Source organism: Neomonachus schauinslandi, chromosome 11 (genome assembly GCF_002201575.2).
Source record: "Neomonachus schauinslandi chromosome 11, ASM220157v2, whole genome shotgun sequence".
Classification (NCBI taxonomy): domain Eukaryota; kingdom Metazoa; phylum Chordata; class Mammalia; order Carnivora; family Phocidae; genus Neomonachus; species Neomonachus schauinslandi.
Window position 1 is genome coordinate 110,443,026 of NC_058413.1, and position 19,594 is coordinate 110,462,619.

The 19,594-nt window shown below is 46.1% G+C and overlaps 1 protein-coding gene across 2 annotated transcripts in view; it reads right to left on the reverse strand.

Moving 5' to 3' along the window:
- The window catches only part of YAP1 (Yes1 associated transcriptional regulator), a 111,333-nt gene that overhangs the window by 41,550 nt on the left and 50,189 nt on the right, over positions 1–19,594 (reverse strand). For both annotated transcript variants that reach the window (XM_044919245.1, XM_044919244.1), the window contains exon 3: positions 17,782–17,897. In XM_044919245.1, the coding sequence (XP_044775180.1) occupies positions 17,782–17,897 (116 nt within the window). The remainder of the gene's footprint in view (positions 1–17,781; positions 17,898–19,594) is intronic.

The window sequence follows — 19,594 nt, forward strand, 5'->3', positions numbered from 1 at the left end:
TCCTCGCTCTGGGGGCTCCGTCTTCCTCGCTCTGGGGGCTCTATCATCTCTAGCCTTTGACTTCAAGGGGCAGACATGCGACTCTTGTTTCCCGTGAAGACTCAGAGGCCGCAGCGGGGTCACCGACTGGCCTGCTGTCACTATGGAGGGAAGGGCGGGCAACGGGGGGATGGCCAGTCAGTGGGGCAGTCGGCACACAGAGCATTCATTAAGCTCGCCGCCTGACATGTGCACAGCTCATGGCGTCCCGAAACATCGAAGATCACGGACCACAGATCACTGTAACAAGTATAGTGACAAAACCGTCGGGAATATTATGAGAACGGCCAAAATGTGACAGAGAGACACAATGTGAGCAAATGCTGTCGGAAACCTTCAGTTTGTACAAAACACCATCTCTGAGGAGCCCCATGACGTAGAACACATTAGAATTCATGTGCCAGTGTCAGGTATCACAGGGGTTCCTGACTCGTGTGGCCGCTCGAAGGGACAGTACAGCACGCAACCCCTGCGACCAGCTGTGGTGGGACCGCCCCTGCCGCCACGCTTGGTCCTCGGCTCCGTCCTGGTGCCCGCACACTGAGGACGCCGCCACATTCAACCTACACGGTGGCCTGTGTGCCAGGCACTGTCCTCATCTGCGTCACACGGATGAAACACAGGGACGTCCAGGGAGGGCATCCACCCGGGGGAGACAGGAAACCTGCCCAAGTAAAGATGTGAACTCAGGGCTCTGACGTGACAACTTCTGCCGTGAGACCCTACAGTGTGCTGCTTCCCAAACGTATCAATGCATTCCCCGAAACGGAGGAAAGCGTTTCCTACGTTTAATTTGCAAAGTGGAAATAGTGACTTTATCCCTTTTCATACACAAGTTTAAATCATTAAGTACTGATCATATATAATCATATAACATCAAATATTTGTTATATATAAATCATTAAGTATTTAGTATTTCACTAAAAACAGTAGACTTCAGAAACGAAGTTCAGGAAACTTCTCACTAATCCGCACTGACAGCTGTTTTCACACCACATTTCTACCCAAGGAGCCAAATGAAGTGCATGTGAGAAAGAATTACCACACAATTAACTTTTATAAGCACACAAAGTAATAGGTCAAACAGAAAAGAAAAAAATGCTTTCTATGTTCACGTGTAGTTTTCATTTAACACCTGGGTAAATATAATGTTATACGGAAAGAGAGGTTCAAAATAAGATGTTTCCTTTATATAAAAAGAAAGCTACTGATCAAAGGCAAAGCAGATGAGGCAAGATGACCTTTTTTTTTTTTTTTAAAGATTTTATTTATTTATCTGAGAGAGAGAGAATGAGAGAGAGCACATGAGAGGGGGGAGGGTCAGAGGGAGAAGCAGACTCCCTGCCGAGCAGGGAGCCCGATGTGGGACTCGATCCCGGGACTCCAGGATCATGACCTGAGCCGAAGGCAGTCGCTTAACCAACTGAGCCACCCAGGCGCCCGAGGCAAGATGACCTTTAAGTAGCACTGTGCCATAGTCGAATCCTTAGCAGTAGGAAAAGACAACTGAAAAGAAACAAATCTTCAACCTACATGTGAATTAAATAATGCAATACAGATCCAGGGGCGAATGGGTGGGTCAGTCGGTTGAGCGCCTGACTCTTGGTCTCAGCTCAGGTGGTGATCTGAGGGTTGTGGATTCAAGCCCTGCACTGGGCTTCACGCTGAGTGTGGAGCCTATTTTAAAACCCAAACCAAACAAACAAACCAGACCTGGGCTTTATACACACAAAACAAGAATTTTTAGTCAAATGGACCTTGGGAGAAATTCAGTGACTTGATACTTAATGCAGGTTTCTAAGTCATTGTGCTAAGCTGGTAAGCCAACTGTTGAACAATCATGAAAAGCACAGAAAACAAGAGTGACAGATTTTGAGTCATTAGGTCACACAGGCTACTAAAAGTTTGATTCGAACGTGTTTGGGCTAGCGTCAGAATGGAGTAAGGTCCCAAGTCCAATGGGAAATCTGGGCTTCCCACGTTTTTATTAAGAGAAGACCACAGGGAAAGATCAAAACAAATTTAGAATGCCTTTGAGTTCAATTTATATTCTGACTGAATGTGTTATAAATATGATTTCTTCGATATGAACAATATAAAATGAAGTAAAATACAAGTAGCAAAGGTTATTTACATAAGATCATTTAAAATTTGTGATCAGAATCACCAGGAGGGTTTGTTAAACACACACTGCTGGGCCCCACCCTCAGGCTTTCAGAAAACGACGCAGAGGCCTGTGGCCCAGGGAACACACTTTGAGAACCGCCGACGTACAGTAACTAAGAACTACCTCTGGGCGCGTCTGGCTTACACACAGCCAGGAACTCGTCATTAGTGCCGTGGGCAGCGCACAGACCAAACTCTGAAGCGCTGCATGTCTGGGAACAGCGCACAACGAGGTCTGCCGCGGCAGGATGTGAGCAGCCCTATCAATCAGGATAAGCACGTCCTACTAGTAAGAGCGGCGCTTTTTCTTCTGTAAACAAACACACACAAAAACAACCCTGAATGGCTCAAACAACTACTGAGGAGAAGCAGACCACAATTAGTTTTTCTGTCCGCTAACGACTCCATGGAAAGAAGAGTAGGGCCCTGGCGGCAAGATGGGGTTATTACTAGTCACTGAGCTTCAACTCTTGACTTTCTCAGTTCAACTGAAGAACCCGTGTCCTACGGTACGATGTGGGTACGCGTTTTTCCTTCTAGGCTAGCCTGTGAAATGCCTGGACATGGAGTTTTTAGCTTGTGCAGACTGTGCATCTTTCTATTTTACTGTCTAGCAGAGTGCCTGCAACTCAGACAGAGGGGAATCAATGTTGGCTGAAACTAATGAACAAGAAATTCAATTAAAATCCTTTATTTAGCTTGTGAAATAAAACGTGCTGTATTTTTCTTTTCATGTAAGTTCAGCCTCTCCATTACTTGGCACGACTTAAACGGAAGGCACAGGGATACCGCAAACTCTTTTCTTCAGTAACTACGTATTGAGGTCCTACTGTATCCGGGCAGGATTCTACGTTCTGAGATGCACAGCAAGCAACAGTCCCTGCTGATGGCACTCAAGTTCTAACCAGGAACAAAACAGGGCTGGCCAGCAAGTGCACTGAGCAGAAGAAAGAGAGCAACACGAGCACAAACAAAGCTGGGAACGGTCTTCTACAAGCGTGGACCAAGAGGGGCTGCACAGAGGAAGTGAGCTTCAGGGCGCAAGCAGAGGCCTGTGATGATCCGGGCATGAGCATCCCAGGCAGGGACACAGTGAAGGGGACAGTGTGCAGGGGGCGGAGGGGCATGGTTATGGCCAAGACTCAACCAAAAGCCTTCACCTTTCACAACCAATGGAGGGCCAAAGGGGTAACATGGAAAGGGGATTACCAATCCACAAGGGCGGTAACAATTCTCTAGGCTCAGGGGCAACGGGTAGTAAACATTTTGTGCTAAGTCATGTTCACACACAGGGAACACAGGCACCTAGACAAGGCAAAGATGTGGGAATTTTTCAAAGCTCACCACCACATCCAAGTCTTTTGGGAAAGAAAAGGAGGAAAGGGAAGAAAAAATAAGCCTTGTATCAAGAAGGTGGACAGAGGTCAGCATCTTAATGACATGTAAAGAGGGTGAGGAATTTTCTTTAAAGTAACTTCTACACCCAACGGGGGGGGGGGGGGGGGGGGCGTGAACTCACAACCCCAAGATCCGCAGTCGCACGCTCTACCCCTGAGCCGGCCAGGTGCCCTGAGGGTGAGAAATTTGCATCAGGATAAGAGGAAGAAGAGTGGTAGGCTACCATTAAAGTAATTCATAAATGAAAGTTACTCACCCTTGGGGAAAATAAAATGTTTCAGTAGGATTTACTACTACTCGTGCAATAATAACTTGGCTACCACAGCAGAGCAACTTCCAGCAATACTTCAAAAACAAAATACGCCATGTGGTAACATGGAAGGTGACTCGACATCAACATCCTGTTCACCTGCGGTGTCTTATCAAACAGGAAAATCTTGATAAACTACCCCACGAGTTAGACGAGCAACCCTTCCGTCTCACCGGCCCACGATTCAGGAATAACGCCGTCACCCAGGACACTGAAAGTTCGGTGAACACACGCGATGCGTGGTGCGAAGCACAGAACTAGCAAAAAGTCATTTTCTGACGATGCAGGAGGGGTAGCCAGACCTGAGAGGATCTAATACTGACCAAGCTGAGAGTTTCGGAATCGTGTCTCCTGTACCTACGAGGGACCGCCAAGTGTTCTTACTACAGGCGAGGTATTCTGAGTTCCCTGCGAGCACCTACTAAGTCATCCAACAGACCCACGGCACGGGGACTCTCACTCCCAGGCACGGAAAACTAGCCCAAGCTAGTTCGCAGCACACCGGGGACTCCAGCTCTCCAGAACTCACCGACTACAACACAACCAACACTCACCTTCATCTTTCAGGAATCCCCACAGCCCCAGTCCTGTCTGCGCAGGGGACTCCCACACCTTCAATGCTTCTCACGAGGTCAACTCGGGTCTCTCTCCTCCACCAACTAGACAGACGCCTCACGAAATACGTCCCCATATTCCGAGTGGATTTTACTTTAAAACAACAATTGCATCTGCTCCTCAAACAGAACTGTAATGCAGACTTTCCCATTTCCCAGACTCAATTTCAGCAGCGGCGTGCAAACTGGTCTTCATCGCCGACATTCAACACGGCCACGTCATCCTGCCTCGCCTCCTGAGGCAAGGGCTCTCCGACCCAGGCCTCCCTGAGCCCACATGGAAAGTCCTCAAATCCTTGCGGGGTTGCTGACGGCCCTCGACAGGCAGGCAGTACAGGGCACTGCCTCCTCGGTCCTGAGCACGGCAGCCCGCCCCTCTCCTCTCTGCAGGCCACTTCCCCAGGAGGGCTTTGCCTGCGGACTGCTGCCCCTCCCACTGCATTAGGTCCTTGCTCGCTCTAAGAGGATCCAGCACGCTGGGCTGGTTATGTAGCGATCCACTCTGTGTCAGTCCTCCCGGCTACAGGCCTCAGTCTGTCTGTCCAGTCCCACGCAGTGCCACACATTTTCACCCCAACATACAGTCCCATTGCACCCACCTACAGCCTGTCTCCTCCTAGCCTCCACTGTTTTTTTAATTTATTTTTATTATTTTTTATTTATTTTTTTAAAGATTTCATTTATTTGACACAGAGAGAGACCACATGCAGGGGGAGTGGCAGAAGGAGAGGAAGAGGCAAACGCCCCGCTGAGCAGGGAGCCGGACATGGGACTCGATCCCAGGACCCCAGGGTCAAGATCTGAGCCGAAGGCAGATGCTTCACCGACTGAGCCACCCAGGCGCCTCCCCACTTTTAAAGGTTTTTATTTATTTATTTGAGAGTGAGCGAGCACGCACACGCATGAGCGGGGGGGGGGGCAGAGGGAAAGGGAGACACAGACTGTGTGCTGAGCAGGTAGCGCAGTGATGTGGGGGCTCTGGGGGCTCGATCCCACAACCCTGACTGAGATCAGGGCCAGAGCTGAGGGCAGACGCTTCACCAGCTGAGCCCCCAGGAGCCCCTAGCCTCCACTGTTTTCATCCACTGAAATTCTACTCTATTCTCACACTGTAGCTTTGGGAAGATTTCCTCAGTTCTATTCCATGAGGAAGACTTTCCCACCGACGTACTGAAACTGCACTTGTTTTCGTTTTATACTGCAGACTGTCCTGAATTTGCTCTTTTACACTGAGTTTAACTACAGGCCAGGTAGGAGCACGGGAAGAATTTATAATTCTGCCCCAGAATATAGAAAAAGAGGTCTCGATTTTTTCATAAATGGGTATGCTCAATTTTCAAGGTTGATCAGGACAAACACGGCAACGTTGACTAGAAACTGCCACCGGGGTTAGTGAGACTATGATCCCAGACAGGCGGCTTTCAAAACACAGGAGAGCGCAAGGATATTCACCCCGACGCTTCAGCGGTTCGTATCCACAGACAAGCACCTGGAATCTACATGCTTGGTCTCATAAGCCCTTAACAATCCTTACTGAAATCCTGCCCCGAATAAAATGTTCAGGCAGACCCACTCGAAACAGTTGTCACGTACAATCAATATTAACTGTGACTGTCACTAAGTTTTTTGTGGCTTCAATAATCTCAACGTGGGGCAAGTATTTATGAATGCATTAGTTGTGGAAAACGCAGTTTATGAAATCAAGTTTTGGTAGAAGAAATAGGATTTCTCCTCTGGTTTCCATTTTTACTCTCAGGGTGAAAAGTGACTTAAAGCACGCAGCCCCAGGTCCCGAGGTCAAGGCTGTGTCATTCCTGTGTACAGGCCTACAAGCTAAAAAGATTATGAACATACTGATTAAAATCTGCTTCACAAAAGCAAATGCAAGAGTGGCGACCAGTCCATTTCTATTTTTCCTTCAAGTCAGGGTGTACTCCTAGGTTACACAGGTAGCTGGAAGAGTCTTCTGCCAAACCAGTGGCCATGCTGGGGAGCCCAAAGCCTGGCACCAGCACGTGCACTCTGGTCCCCCAGCCACGATGCTCACGTCCCCTTCCCTGCACACACCGCACTGTGCTCTCATCTCTGCCTACACCCCTGTCTCCCGCGTGAGGGCCCAAGTCTGAAAGAAGCACGTGACGTTTTTTACCGCTAACCACCACACATAACCAGCTTATAGAGCTGAGAAGAGTGAAAACCCACCTATAAAGAACGGCTGATCGGTCTTGATCAAGTCACATCTACCAGACTGTAGGTCTGTACTTTTATAAATCACGGATTTGTTAAAAGTTAGTAACATTTTACAGAATTTTTTTTTTTTAAAGATTTTATTTATTTGACAGAGAGAGACCAGCGAGAGAGGGAACACAAGCAGAGGGAGTGGGAGAGGGAGAAGCAGGCTTCCCACCGAGCAGGGAGCCCGATGCGGGGCTCGATCCCAGGACCCTGGGATCATGACCTGAGCCTAAGGCAGACGCTTAATGACTGAGCCACCCAGGCGCCCCCAGAATTTTTATATTAAATAAGTGTTCGTATGAAATGATGGATTCCACGTATCAGTCTGTATAGATTTTATCCCAGTAGGAAACAGGAATAACATTAAAACAGGCGTGAGAACGCAGATCTCTCATACTTGTGTCCTGTGGTTGGGGAACCGGCCAGGTCGGCAGCTCCTGTGGACCCAGCAGAGGCACAATCGTAGCTCCCACCCCATCTGCTGAGTCACAGCCGGATTTTAACTAGTCCCCAGGCGATTCCTCTACCTAGCACACTTGGAGAACCACCCATCTGTAATACAGAAAACTAGTAAGGCTGGCTTGTTTTTAGCGAACTCTTTTACAGAACACCTACCACTAACTCGAACTTTACCAACACCGCAACACTACCATTCAGTGGATTCGTTGGTTAAAAAAAAAAAAACATCACCCTTGATGCATTCCAAATGCAAGTACGGTTTTAGCTCTGCATTAACGCTCTAGAAACACAGCGAAGTTTAGAATGGTAAGAAGGACCTATGGTCAATTCTTGAACCCTATACCTATTATCTTTCTAACCTTGTGCAAGTTCCCCAACCTACTCGATGCTCACTTTCCTCATCCACAAAGTGGACAGGAGCACTCTTGTCCATTAATTGTTGAGAGGTTAAAAAAAAAAAAGCACTTGACAGAGGGCAGGGCTTATAGTAGGTACTTTTAAAAAGTCAGTTCCCTACTCTTCCTGAACAGTTCTGCAATTTTGTTTCAATAATGTATTTAACTTACTAAAATTCATGCCCAATGCAAAGAGACAGGTTGATCAGAAAACAAACCTGGGTCTGAGATGAAATGATCAGATAACAAAAACAGTGAGCCCACAGCCCTTCCACGGCAAAAGGGCCCTAGAGAAGACTCACAGTTTTGGTGGCCTCCCAAATTCTTCAGGATAAAGCTCAGACCTCTTGGCTGATCACACAAAGGCCTTCTGAGGATGTCCACCGCCCCAGCACGAGTTACATGGTGCTGGGGGTCTCAAGCTCCCTCGCCTTCCTTTTCCTTGGGCACACCTAAGCTCACACTCCCCTCCGGAAGCTCGGGTCCTGAATCCAGCTGCTTGGTACCACTGCTCTACCCCACTAGGGCATTACAACCGCACCAAACGCATCTGCCTCCTGTTAGAAAACGCCTCTGTTCATGACCCGTAAGCTCCTATACGACACGGCTTCGGGGATACCTTTCCCCGAATCTGTTCCCCGAACATCCCTCCGCAACTCTGACCTGGCTGTTGTGTGACGCATGAACATTCCCCCCTTTCCCCCGGATATCTGCATGGCCCTCGGCTCACTCACATCCCTGCCCACTTACAGGACGCCTGGCCTGGAGGAGCGAACACAGCACCACCTCCCTGCACCCCAGCCAAGGGCTCTGTGACCTGTAACGGACTCCTCACTTGCCGTTTTTAACTACTGGACACACTGGACATTGGCTGACAGTCTGTATTCTCACCGTCTACAAGAGTGCGTGGCACAGGGCGGGTATTCAGGGTGTGGAGGGAGTGAATGAAGGCCTGGCTTCTAAGCTGCCCTCTCTAACTCCCGACCAGCTGCACACGGCCCTCCAGTCGCGCAGCCTGCCGTAACGTCTTCTGTTGTCCTTACACGGAGCACCCGTCCTAACCTGACTCTGCCACCACCACGGCCATTAGGGCGCTTGGTACAACGTAGGGCGTGTGGCATTTGTGGAAGGAATAATGGAGAAAGGGGACAACTGTCTCAAGGTGAAACTGAGGCTCTGCTAAAAATCATTTTCATGTTTGGGGCGCCTGGTGGCTCAGTCAGTTGAGCGCCTGACTCTTGATTTCAGCTTGGGCTGTGATCCCGGGTCCTGGGATGGAGCCCAGTGTCGGCACCGAGTCTGCACGTCCCTCTCCCTCTGTCCACGTGCACGCATGCGCTCTCTCAAATAAATAAAACCTTTAAAAGTTTTTTTAAAAATTCATTTTCATCTTTGTGACAGCTGAAAGAACGAATGTCCTAGAGGAAAAGGCCAAGTCCAAGCTCAGAGAACTTTCTCGTACACCAGCCTTCAAACTTTCTTCAGTGCAACTGGAGTCTTTTATATTTTATTTTTTTTAATTTATTTATTTGAGAGAGAGAGAATGAGAGACAGAGAGCATGAGAGGGAGGAGGGTCAGAGGGAGAAGCAGGCTCCTCGCCGAGCAGGGAGCCCGATGCGGGACTCGATCCCGGGACTCCAGGATCATGACCTGAGCCGAAGGCAGTCGCTTAATCGACTGAGCCACCACCCAGGCACCTGAGTCTTTTATATTTTAACTTAATACCTCAGACTTTCAGTAAGTAAGTTTATGAGATGAGCTTCTGTAAGTTCAGGCGTTAGAATGCTTAAAGAAACCACCTTTGAAAAAATGACCAGTATGAGCTCTGCCCTCCTCTGTTTATTGTTGCAGGATTTTGCTTTATTTCACTGATGCTGCCTATATATGGTAGTCTATGGATATCATTTTTAAAGAATTAGCATTTTAATCTTTCACACAAATATTCCTCTTATGAGTCATAAAATCACTGTAGCAATAAAGTAACCAAAAGTATTTAGAAATCAGTGGGAAAGACAAAAATAATATTCTAACACTATCCAGAGAAGAAATAAAACAGACATTTATTTTTTTTTCTTAAATGTAAATAACTAAATCTTTTTCTCATCATCTCTACTCCAAAGCTGAGCAAAGTTTCCAAAATTCTACAAATAATCACTGAAAAGAGAGTTGAGCATGGACACTTCTATTTGTAATAACTCATGTCCCAGAGAGAGCCGGCAACAAGGACACTCACATGTCAACTTTTTTCTTTATATTCTTTAATAATATCCCCCGACTCTCCTAAGTTAGTCTGTTGGTTAAAATAACAGAACATTAGCTTCAGTATCTGCACAAAAATCTTAGTAACTTCCAGAATTCAAATGAACTTTACTTTCCCAAACAATTCCTTCAAAAACTGCTAGATTTTTAAAAACATCTGTTATTTGTGCCCTAGGATCAGGTCACGGGAACCCCACAACCATGCATCTGTCCACGTCTCCCCTCACTGTATAAGATAGCCCTAACATAGCAAACAAGATAGGAAGGAAGGGCTTTCCTGAAAACGGACTACTATGAGAAATACTGATCTCAAGCTACTGAAAGACGGAGAAACTCTCTTACCTACCTTTCAACACGATGAGCTGGGATTTCTTCAATAAAGGAATGAAGACGTGAATACTTTAAAAATGCTATATAGATTGTAGAGGCCAATACATTAACACGTAAACACATCCCTCAATTCCAGACGTTAGAGTCTGGCTTATGTATTTGGGGACTGGGGGATCCTTACCCTGGGAGTTTATTTTAGACTCAGCATTAAGAAAGACAATTTATCAGCCAACGTCTATTGTTCCACTTGGCAAATGTTGCTGCCTTGCCTAGGTAATTCTAAGTTTTACTATTACTTAGAAAACATTTTTAAGAGTCATGACTGGAGTCTTTTAACAACAAGAGCGCTCCCCAGCGGACGGGAAGGGAAAGGCACTCACCGTCAGAACAGGACAGGGGCCACCGGTGGCCCTGCCAGGAGCCGTGCCCTCCGGGACGCAGCACAGTCCCGAAAACACAGCGATCAGATGGTGCCGCATGCGGTGCGGGCCAGGGCAGAACGCCCCGGGAGAAGGCAGAGTATGGGCAGTTGTGGTCACCTGCGAGCCGCCGGATGCCCTCCCCGAGGGGCACTCGGGCTTTGCAGCCACCACGCCCTGTCCACGCACAACAGTCCTTCATGAACCGACTGCTCCATGGGTTTACATTAGAAACACGGTTCTTCTTTCCATTATTACTAACCATTCTTCAGGAACTTAATTATCAAAACAATCAAGACATAAACTATGTAAAACAAACCAAGTTTCCTGAGAATTAGTTATATTGGTTCTGATTATTATGCTTTTGTTTTTTTACTATTTTCCCTTTTCCTGTGGCCATCTTTTCTTAATTTACGTACATTCCCAAAAGAAGCAACTTTGGTTTAAAAAAAAGACATTTGGATGGGAGCTTGAGAATAACTAATAAATACACTGTCTCTCCTACTCCATTCGCTGCTCTGAGTTTGGGCTTTGTCAGTTTTATTCCTGTTTGATATACTTTAGTGTATCTCGTTCCATTTGTTATGACTTCAGGTTAACAAAATTTCCATCCAAAAACAGTCAAGAACTTTTGGAAAAAAATTTTAACTCATGTAGGAGAAGAAAACCATATTTACATTTAACAGTCTACCACCTATACATACCAAACAGAGAATCTTTAAGAATCTAAATGCCAGAAGTTAACACATGACTTGGGTAAGGGCCAATGACCCGTATTTGGTGATAAAAAATTACTTTAAATGAAGAGTGGCTACTTGTTAATATAAACGGAGTAAAATGTAAACTACGGGATCAGATCACATTTACTTATTATATGCGCCGGAGGCACCGAGCACTGTGTGCCCCGGTTAATCTGTAACTGCGCACCGATCACCCATCATGGCACCCGGATGGATCGCGGCCCCTTCCGTCTACAGGAGTTCAGCGCTGCTCGTCCTCTTACTCCCATTTCCCAAGTGAAGGAACGCGGCGGCACAGGAACTCCTGAAGCTTGTCCACGGTCTCACAGGCAGGGAGTGACAGAGCTGGGGTTCAAACCCTCGTCCAGCCAACCTGAACCCTTATTCCCCAGCCCTTTGTTCACTCCAGAGGTGAAAAGCAGATTCAAAGCCGGTGGGCCACAACACAGGAAGCTGGAATTACCAGCTCTGAAACCTGTTGTCAGCTCCGCCCTCACCCTTTCCTTGCTTTTTAAGGTTTTTATTTTTTGCTTTTACCTGTCCCTTTCCCATCTCCCGTCCACTCTCAACCTGGCATTTTTCTGGGGAACCCTCTCTCTCCCCCGCTGGTTTGTGGTGCCCGCACAGAGACAGTGCGGGCGGGCAGGGGGCAGCTCGGCACCCCTCACCCCGCGTGCTCTGAACGTCTTCCCCACCAGAGAGAAGGTGCTGAGCATCATCTTCCAGGATCAAGAGAGCATCTGCTCCACCCAAAAAGACGGATTCCCCAGGAATTCCACGCAGGTTTTCATCAACAGGGAAATCTGAAAGTGCTGCACTGCTAGATTTGGACATTAGCCAAATAAATGCCTCACTTTAAAATACAAAAACAACAAGTCCTTTAAAATGCACCTGTAGAAGACATTTGACTTTGGACTGTTACCAAAGATATGTTTTTAAAAAGCAGAAAATTGGGTTATTGCTTAATTTAAATCAAGGCTTATGATTTTTATGGTTCTAAACGGTTAGCACCCCTTTGGCGTCAAGTTATCTCTGGATCATCAGAGTATACTTTCCTGACTTTCTACTGCTTTGAGATTCAGCTATCTTGCGGGTCACTGTTAACGAACGACTACTAAAAAATTAGTATCTTCACATAGATAAAGCTGGTCAAAGGAGGAGTATCACACTTTTCTCTCCCCAAGTCTGTATTTCCTAATGTCTAACACAACAGTCACTAATGTTGGCCAAACTCTCAGTATGTAGGACTATTTTATACAGATCCCAACCAGGCATCGAAGGGCTGTTCATGTGCTGTAAGCGTAACTCGCTTAACAGAATTTCTAACGGGCAATCATCTCAAGTAAGTTAAATAGCTTTTTAAAAGAAAGCTCTACCGGGGCGCTCAGGTGGCTCAGTTGGTTAGATGTCTGCCTTTGGCTCAGGTCATGGTCCCAGGGTCCTGGGATCGAGTCCCAAATCAGGCTCCCTGCTCTGCGGAGAGCCTGCTTCTCCCCCTCCCTCTGCTGTGTCCTCTGTCAAATAAATTTAAAAAAAGAAAAAAGAAAGTAATCTCTACCCGAAACACGGGGCTGGAACTCACAACCCCGAAATGAAGAGTTGCTCACTCCACTGACAGAGCCAGCCAGGCGCCCGTCATCTCAAGTAATGTAACAGGACAGGGTTTATATACACTTATGTATAGGTCCATATCATGTATTTTCATGTAAAACAAAAATTACTGAGTTACTCAAATTTCCTTCTAGTTTTTTTTAAGATTTTGTCTATCTATCTAAAGAGAGCACGGGGCGGATGGAGGGGCAGGGAGAGAGAGAATCTCCAGCAGACTCCCCGCTGAGTGCAACGCGGGGCTCAGGCTCCATTCGAAGAAACCAAGAGTTGCCCCTTAGTTCTCTTTTCCTCACCTTTCAAATTCCTTTTACAAGGTTCCCTGTCATTTATTTGCCAATTAAATGGACAGTTAAAGATACAGATTAATCTGTTTTACAGAATCTAGTAAGTCATGCCTCTAGAACCCTTTCCAGGTGTACCATTTAACTGACAAATACGTGATTTCCCAATTATATATATTAATCGATGGCCAATTACAAACCAGGGGTATGCAGTGTAGCGATGAAATCCATCATTTCAACCTCATATTTTGAAAAAGGACTTGTAAAAACAGAAGTAAACTGATCACTTTGTTAACTGAATGAGACTGAATGCAAGAAATAGGATTTCATAAAATCTTAGAATTAGAATTTTAAAAGACCAGTCAATACGGTGAACCATTAAAAAATTAGACAGAAAACAGGTCTGAGAGTCTAAAGAAAATGACTGTGTTTTAAGGAAGTGGTCTGATTAGAAACAGACCAGAACACAGAGCTAGATTCATTCTTTTCTTTTTTTAAAAAAAGCAAAATAGAAAGTTCTTGTTTAGATAATTAACGATAAAAACGTAAATCACATTGCATTTAGGATGGCTGACCCAGTGAAGGGTTTCAGAAGAGGCACGGGGGTTTCCTCTTTTATCTGAAGTTTCAGATTAGCAGGTTCGGAAGGCATTCCCTTCAGGGTGAAAACTGTAAATACCATGCTTTAGCCGGAAGCCATTTGCTGCTTTGTTACAGTAAATGCCCTCAAAACTTACTGAAATACCCTCACAATTCTCCTTGCTCCTCACTGTCTCCAGGCTCTAAAAGATTATTATCCAAGCACAGATGAACTTCGGGTTTGTGACTTTTCTCATGGAGAACCCCTGAGAGAGAGAAGGTTCTGTCCTCTGATAGCTGTTTGAGAAACTGGGCTGTGCCGCCCCCCCCAGAGAGAGCACGGCCCCCACACTCTGCCGTGCTGCCAGAGGGAAGGGGAGTCCTTGGCCCAACACCCTCCTACGGGACATCTGAGCTGTCATTTTATGTGAGTGTGAGGAACAGCAAGGCTGCAGTTCTCGCGACACTCATCCTAAAGCATTTCAGGACCGTGTCAAAGTCCTGTTTGTTCTTGAACGTGCGCTAACCTGGAAGAAATGAAAGACCAGACTCGAGTGCGTGTTTCAGAGGCCTGCAGGCCTCACAAGCGCTCTGTGCTGGTCTGTGCTGGGGACCAGACTCACCGTAATCCACACTTAAGGATCTAGGATCATGTATCCTTATATCCTTAATATTTCTCTTTCTGAAACGCTGGTGACTCCCTTTCCTTTTTAGGATCAGTTTTTGGTTTTGGGTTAAAAAAACACTTCTTAGGTTTTACCACATCTGTCTCTTCCTTTCTTAACCTTAACCTCATTCTGTCCAACCAGCCCGTTGAAGACAATGACCTCGAGTGTCCTCTTACAGTATCCCCTCCTCTGGAAGGTGCAGTGTGTATTTTATGACCTACAGAACCTCCTTTAGCAAACACCCCCACGCCCACCTTCTGCAGAAGCAGCTCCCCAGTGCGCCTCCCGTGCACTCACAGGTCCTGTCCCCTCCGCTGGCTTGGAGGCTCTTCTCTGTCACTTGTCCTAACCCTGGTTCCCGCGCATAGTAAGAGGTCGGGCTCAGGAGCCCCATTACCAAGCACTGAGTCTTGGCTTCGACGACCGACCAACTGTGTGATTTTGGAAAAGTTACTTAAATTCTCTCAGATGGGAAGTGAGAATGATAATAACAGCACGGAACTTCGGGCGCCTGGGTGGCTCAGTCGGTTAAGCGTCTGCCTTCGGGTCAGGTCATGATCTCAGGGTCCTGGGATCAAGTCCCGCATCGGGCTCCCTGCTCAGTGGGGAGTCTGCTTCTCCCTCTCCCTCTGCCCCTGCTCGTGCTCTCTCTCTCACTGTCTCGTAAAATAAATAAAAAATCTTAAAAAAAACCAAAGCAACAAAAAAACACAAAAGCCAGCAAGGAACTTCAACAGTCACTGCGAGGATTAACTGACAGAGTCCAAGCAGACCCCAGCAGCATGCCTGACAGGGCTCACTCTTACCACCACGGATACACGCCCACGCCCCTCTTGGGGGCTTGTCCCATTTCAGGCCGATGCTGTACCTCCAAACGTCTGTCCATACCCTCCACTCCAACTGTCCCTGCCAATGTCACCTCTGTTTACTAAACACAACTACAAGTAAGCATGCCTACTAATTTACATGCAGTGTATAAAACATTTTATACTTTATAAAAGAGCTGGAAATATAAACACAAGTATTCTGAAACCCACTAAAAACAATTTGATGTATACTTTTTATTTTAAACACAAATTTGAGGGGTGCCTGGGTGGCTGAGTCATTAAGCGTCTACCTCCGGCTCAGGTCATGATCCCAGGGTCCTAGGATCGAGCCCCGCATCGGGCTCCCTGCTCGGCGGGAAGTCTGCTTCTCCCTCTCCCTCTCCCCCTGCTTGTGTTCCCTCTCTTGCTGTCTCTCTGTCAAATAAATAAATAAAATCTTTAAAAAAAAATAAACACAAATTTGAATACAAATTCTTACTTCCTCAGGCCATTACTATTAGAAAATTTAATAAGAAAAAAAACCCAATGTTCTAAAAGAATCACAGTCAACCTTGTTAGATGCAAAATGCGTAAATCTTCCATAATAAACCTTAAATTAATGAGTTATTTATTACTAGTTTCCAAGGCATGGTTTTAGGTGGAGCGTGACAGAATGAATAATGTGAATCATCTTCTTTGGACTATAAATACAAGGCAGCTTTCACAACTTTTATTTGGAAATTTGATGATTAAAAAAAAACCTAGATATCAAGTAAAAATATTAGTCAATACTTGCATAATATTTTGCCTTGAAACTTTTGATTTAAATATCACATATAAAACAGATTCTGAAAATAAGTAAATATATTCTTATTAGCATCTCCGAGGGCAGGAGGACATAATGAACCCTGCGAGCTCTCCCAGGCAAGGAGCCCTTTTGTGAACCTATCGTACACACGCCCACACGTTGGCAGCTCCTTTGCAAAGGCTGCTGTTGGAGAAAATCCACCGGGCAGCCGCCCACGCTGTGCCGGTCGGTGTGCCGGACAAGGAGGCTGGGAACCCTGAGGAGAAACACCGAGGCCCCAGGGCTGCCACCAGTGCTCGGGACCGGGGAACCCAGCAAAAGGGGAAGTGCGGGGCGCAGGCAAGTGCTCAGAGATCCAGCCCCCAGGCTCCAAGCCCTGGTGCCTCGGCTGGAGCTGCATCTTCCCAGAGGAAGGGGCCCCTCTCCGTACTGTGCACAAAGAGGCACGGTGGGGTTCACTATGGCCTGGGGCCCACAGAACAAAGGTATCTAACAGACTAGATAAGTAACTAAACCTTTACTGAATTCCTGTTCTGCACCAGAACTGTAAATAAAAGCTTTATACTTACTCTTTTATTTCCTTTAATATTTCCCACTCTCTAGTAACGGGCACTGTAATCCACATTACACAGATGAGGAAAAACAGCAGGTTTAAAAACACTGCCAAGTAAGAAAAAAGATTCATACGCAGGTCTGTTGTCTGTGAAAAGGGTGGAAATGTGTTCAATAACAAATACTAACCCTCATAAAGATGCTTGGGGTTTATACGTTGCTACCTTCCAGTTACTTTCAAGGCAGAATAAATATGCTCTTCAAAAGGTAGTTATGAGGGCGCCTGGCTGGCTCAGCTGTTAAGCGTCTGCCTTCGGCTCAGGTCATGACCCCAGGGTCCTGGGATCGAGCCCCGCATCAGCTCCCTGCTCCCCGGGAAGCCCGCTTCTCCCTCTCCCGCTCCCCCTGCTTGTTTGTGTTCCCTCTCTCGCTGTCTCTCTCTCTGTCAAATAAATAAATAAAAATCTTAAAAACACACACACAAAAACTGTGGTCCTGGGGCGCCTGGGTGGCTCAGCCGTTGGGTGTCTGCCTTCGGCTCGGGTCATGGTCCCAGGGTCCTGGGGTCGAGCCCCGCATCGCCCGCATCGGGGGGTCCTTGCTCCGCGGGGAGCCTGCTTGTCCTTCTGACCCTCTCCCCCAGCTCGTGCTCTCTCTCTTGCTCACTCTTTCTCAAATAAATCATAAATAAAATCATAAATAAAACCATAAATAAAAATAGATAGATAGATAGATAGGTAGATAAATGGTAGTTAAGAACATCATAGCTTGGCTTCCCATCCAAACCACAGAGGGAAGAAAGAAACCTCCAACTTTAAGACAAAAGAAAGCAGCAGAGTCAAACACCAGCTTGTCAAAACTAACCAAACGAGGACCCCGCCATACTGACTTCAGAAGTGAAACTTTAAAAATGCTGGCTTGCAGTTGGCAGCCCCTTTATGAATTAATGACTAAACAAGGCTTGGGTAAAGCACATTTATGTGAAAAGGTAGGCCTCCCACAGAAAACCAGACAGAAATGAACCGTCATCCATGCTCCAGTTTCCGTACAAGAGACCCCTGGCCGTGCACAAGCCTTCCTTGGCATGCCGGGACGACAGCGTCTCACTCACCTGAGGCCGAGGTCATCAGACTCTGCTGCACTGGGGGGCTGGTGGGCGCCGTGACGCTCATCTGGGAGAGCATGGCCTTCCTGGGGTCCTGCCACGTTGTCGTCTGATCGATGTGACTGAGACACAACAAACCACTGCGTGAGACAACACACATTGGGTCCCCGGAGTCCCAGCCCCACCTCCCAGAGCAGAGCCGATGGCTCTCCCATGCAGTCAGGCCTGGTCGCTCACCCACCTCCCTCACCCCTGCACCACGTGGTCCACTCTCAGTTCCCAGATTCTATCCGAGCAAGATCTGAGAAACCACACTTGCAACTTTAAGGGAAGGGAAACCATTTCCACCAGGGACTATTATTATCTGCTTTTAATTTGCAGATAAAAGGTGATTTATAAATTAATCATCCATGACAGCAGTCATATGATCGAAACCCCAAATTCACAAGGGAATCACCCACTATCTTCTCTGGGAGCTAAGAATGCCAATTAACATATACTTTTTAGATCTAAAGCCCCTCAGGCAAAACACAAAAGGATGAAAAAGTCTTATTATAAATATATACTCCAAAGCCAAAACAGAATTAAAACCTTCATCTGTAAGTTTTCACTATCTCGTGACCGTGGAAGGTCTTTGTTAGTTGCTAAACATTTAAATGTTAAATACTGCATACTGTTACCTTACAGCAAAATATCTTATTACATATGCATAGCGATTTGTTCATCTATAGAACTGGATAAAAAGGGTTGAAGACTCTGTGAACTCTAAGACTACCAGGCATCTTGCACAGAATCTGGCGGAGGATCATTCAGAAATATTAGTTTTCTTCTTCCAGCAAAGTTTGCTTCAGTGAAACAGAAACTAAAAACACTAAATATGTGAAACTATTTAAGAAATTATCCTGAAGAAATAGCCAGAGAAGTATTCACACACTGATGCAAAGTTCTCTCTGTATAATTTATAAAAGCAAAAATTTGAAAGCCAACTAACATCTAATGAAAGGGATTGGTCAATTAAATATAATGTACGATAGACTACAATGCAGCTATTGAAAATATTTTAGAAGAATATTTAAACACATGGAAAATATTTGTAATACTGCTATTTATTTTTGTAATACTGCTTTTTAAAGTAGTTTGTAAAATAGTATGTACGGTTTGAGCCTACGTGTGTGTGCTGAAAACATGGGAAGGACAGACATCAAAATGTTTCCACAGTGTTTATTTCTAGATGGCAGAATTACAGAACTCTGCTTTGCTATGCTAGGTTTTCCTACTATTAAACAATCATAAACTAACATTACTTTTGAATGGGGGAGTGGCCAAAAACGGTTATTTTTAAGAAGTCCCCTCCCCCCCATCATTTTTTTGGTATGGCTGTTTAAATGTCAAATCTGAGCTCTCTCTTCCTGAATCATCTCCTGTCAACGGTAAGGAAATGACACTCTATCGTTAACTTTTCTGAAAAAGAACTAGAATGTAACACATCAGTAAGACAGTAAGAAAGGATCACTGCACTCTGGATAGTCTGAACCTCAAGTATTATCTACTAGCAATGGGAGAATTATTTGAGTTCCTAGGCAGGAAGAAAGGGGATGAAAACAGGGGGAAGGAGAACATGGAAAGCCTCCGAATGGCAGGGGACCTGTCCAGTCGAGGCTCCTGCAGACCAGCTATGAATACTCAAGAGGATTTATTTATATAGTGAGGCATATAATCTCTCCAGCCGTAACTGACCCGCACACTCTCCCAGCAGTTAAACGCTTCTAAGCACGAGCACGAGCATTCGCTCAGGCCCAGACAAGGCAGGTGAAACCTT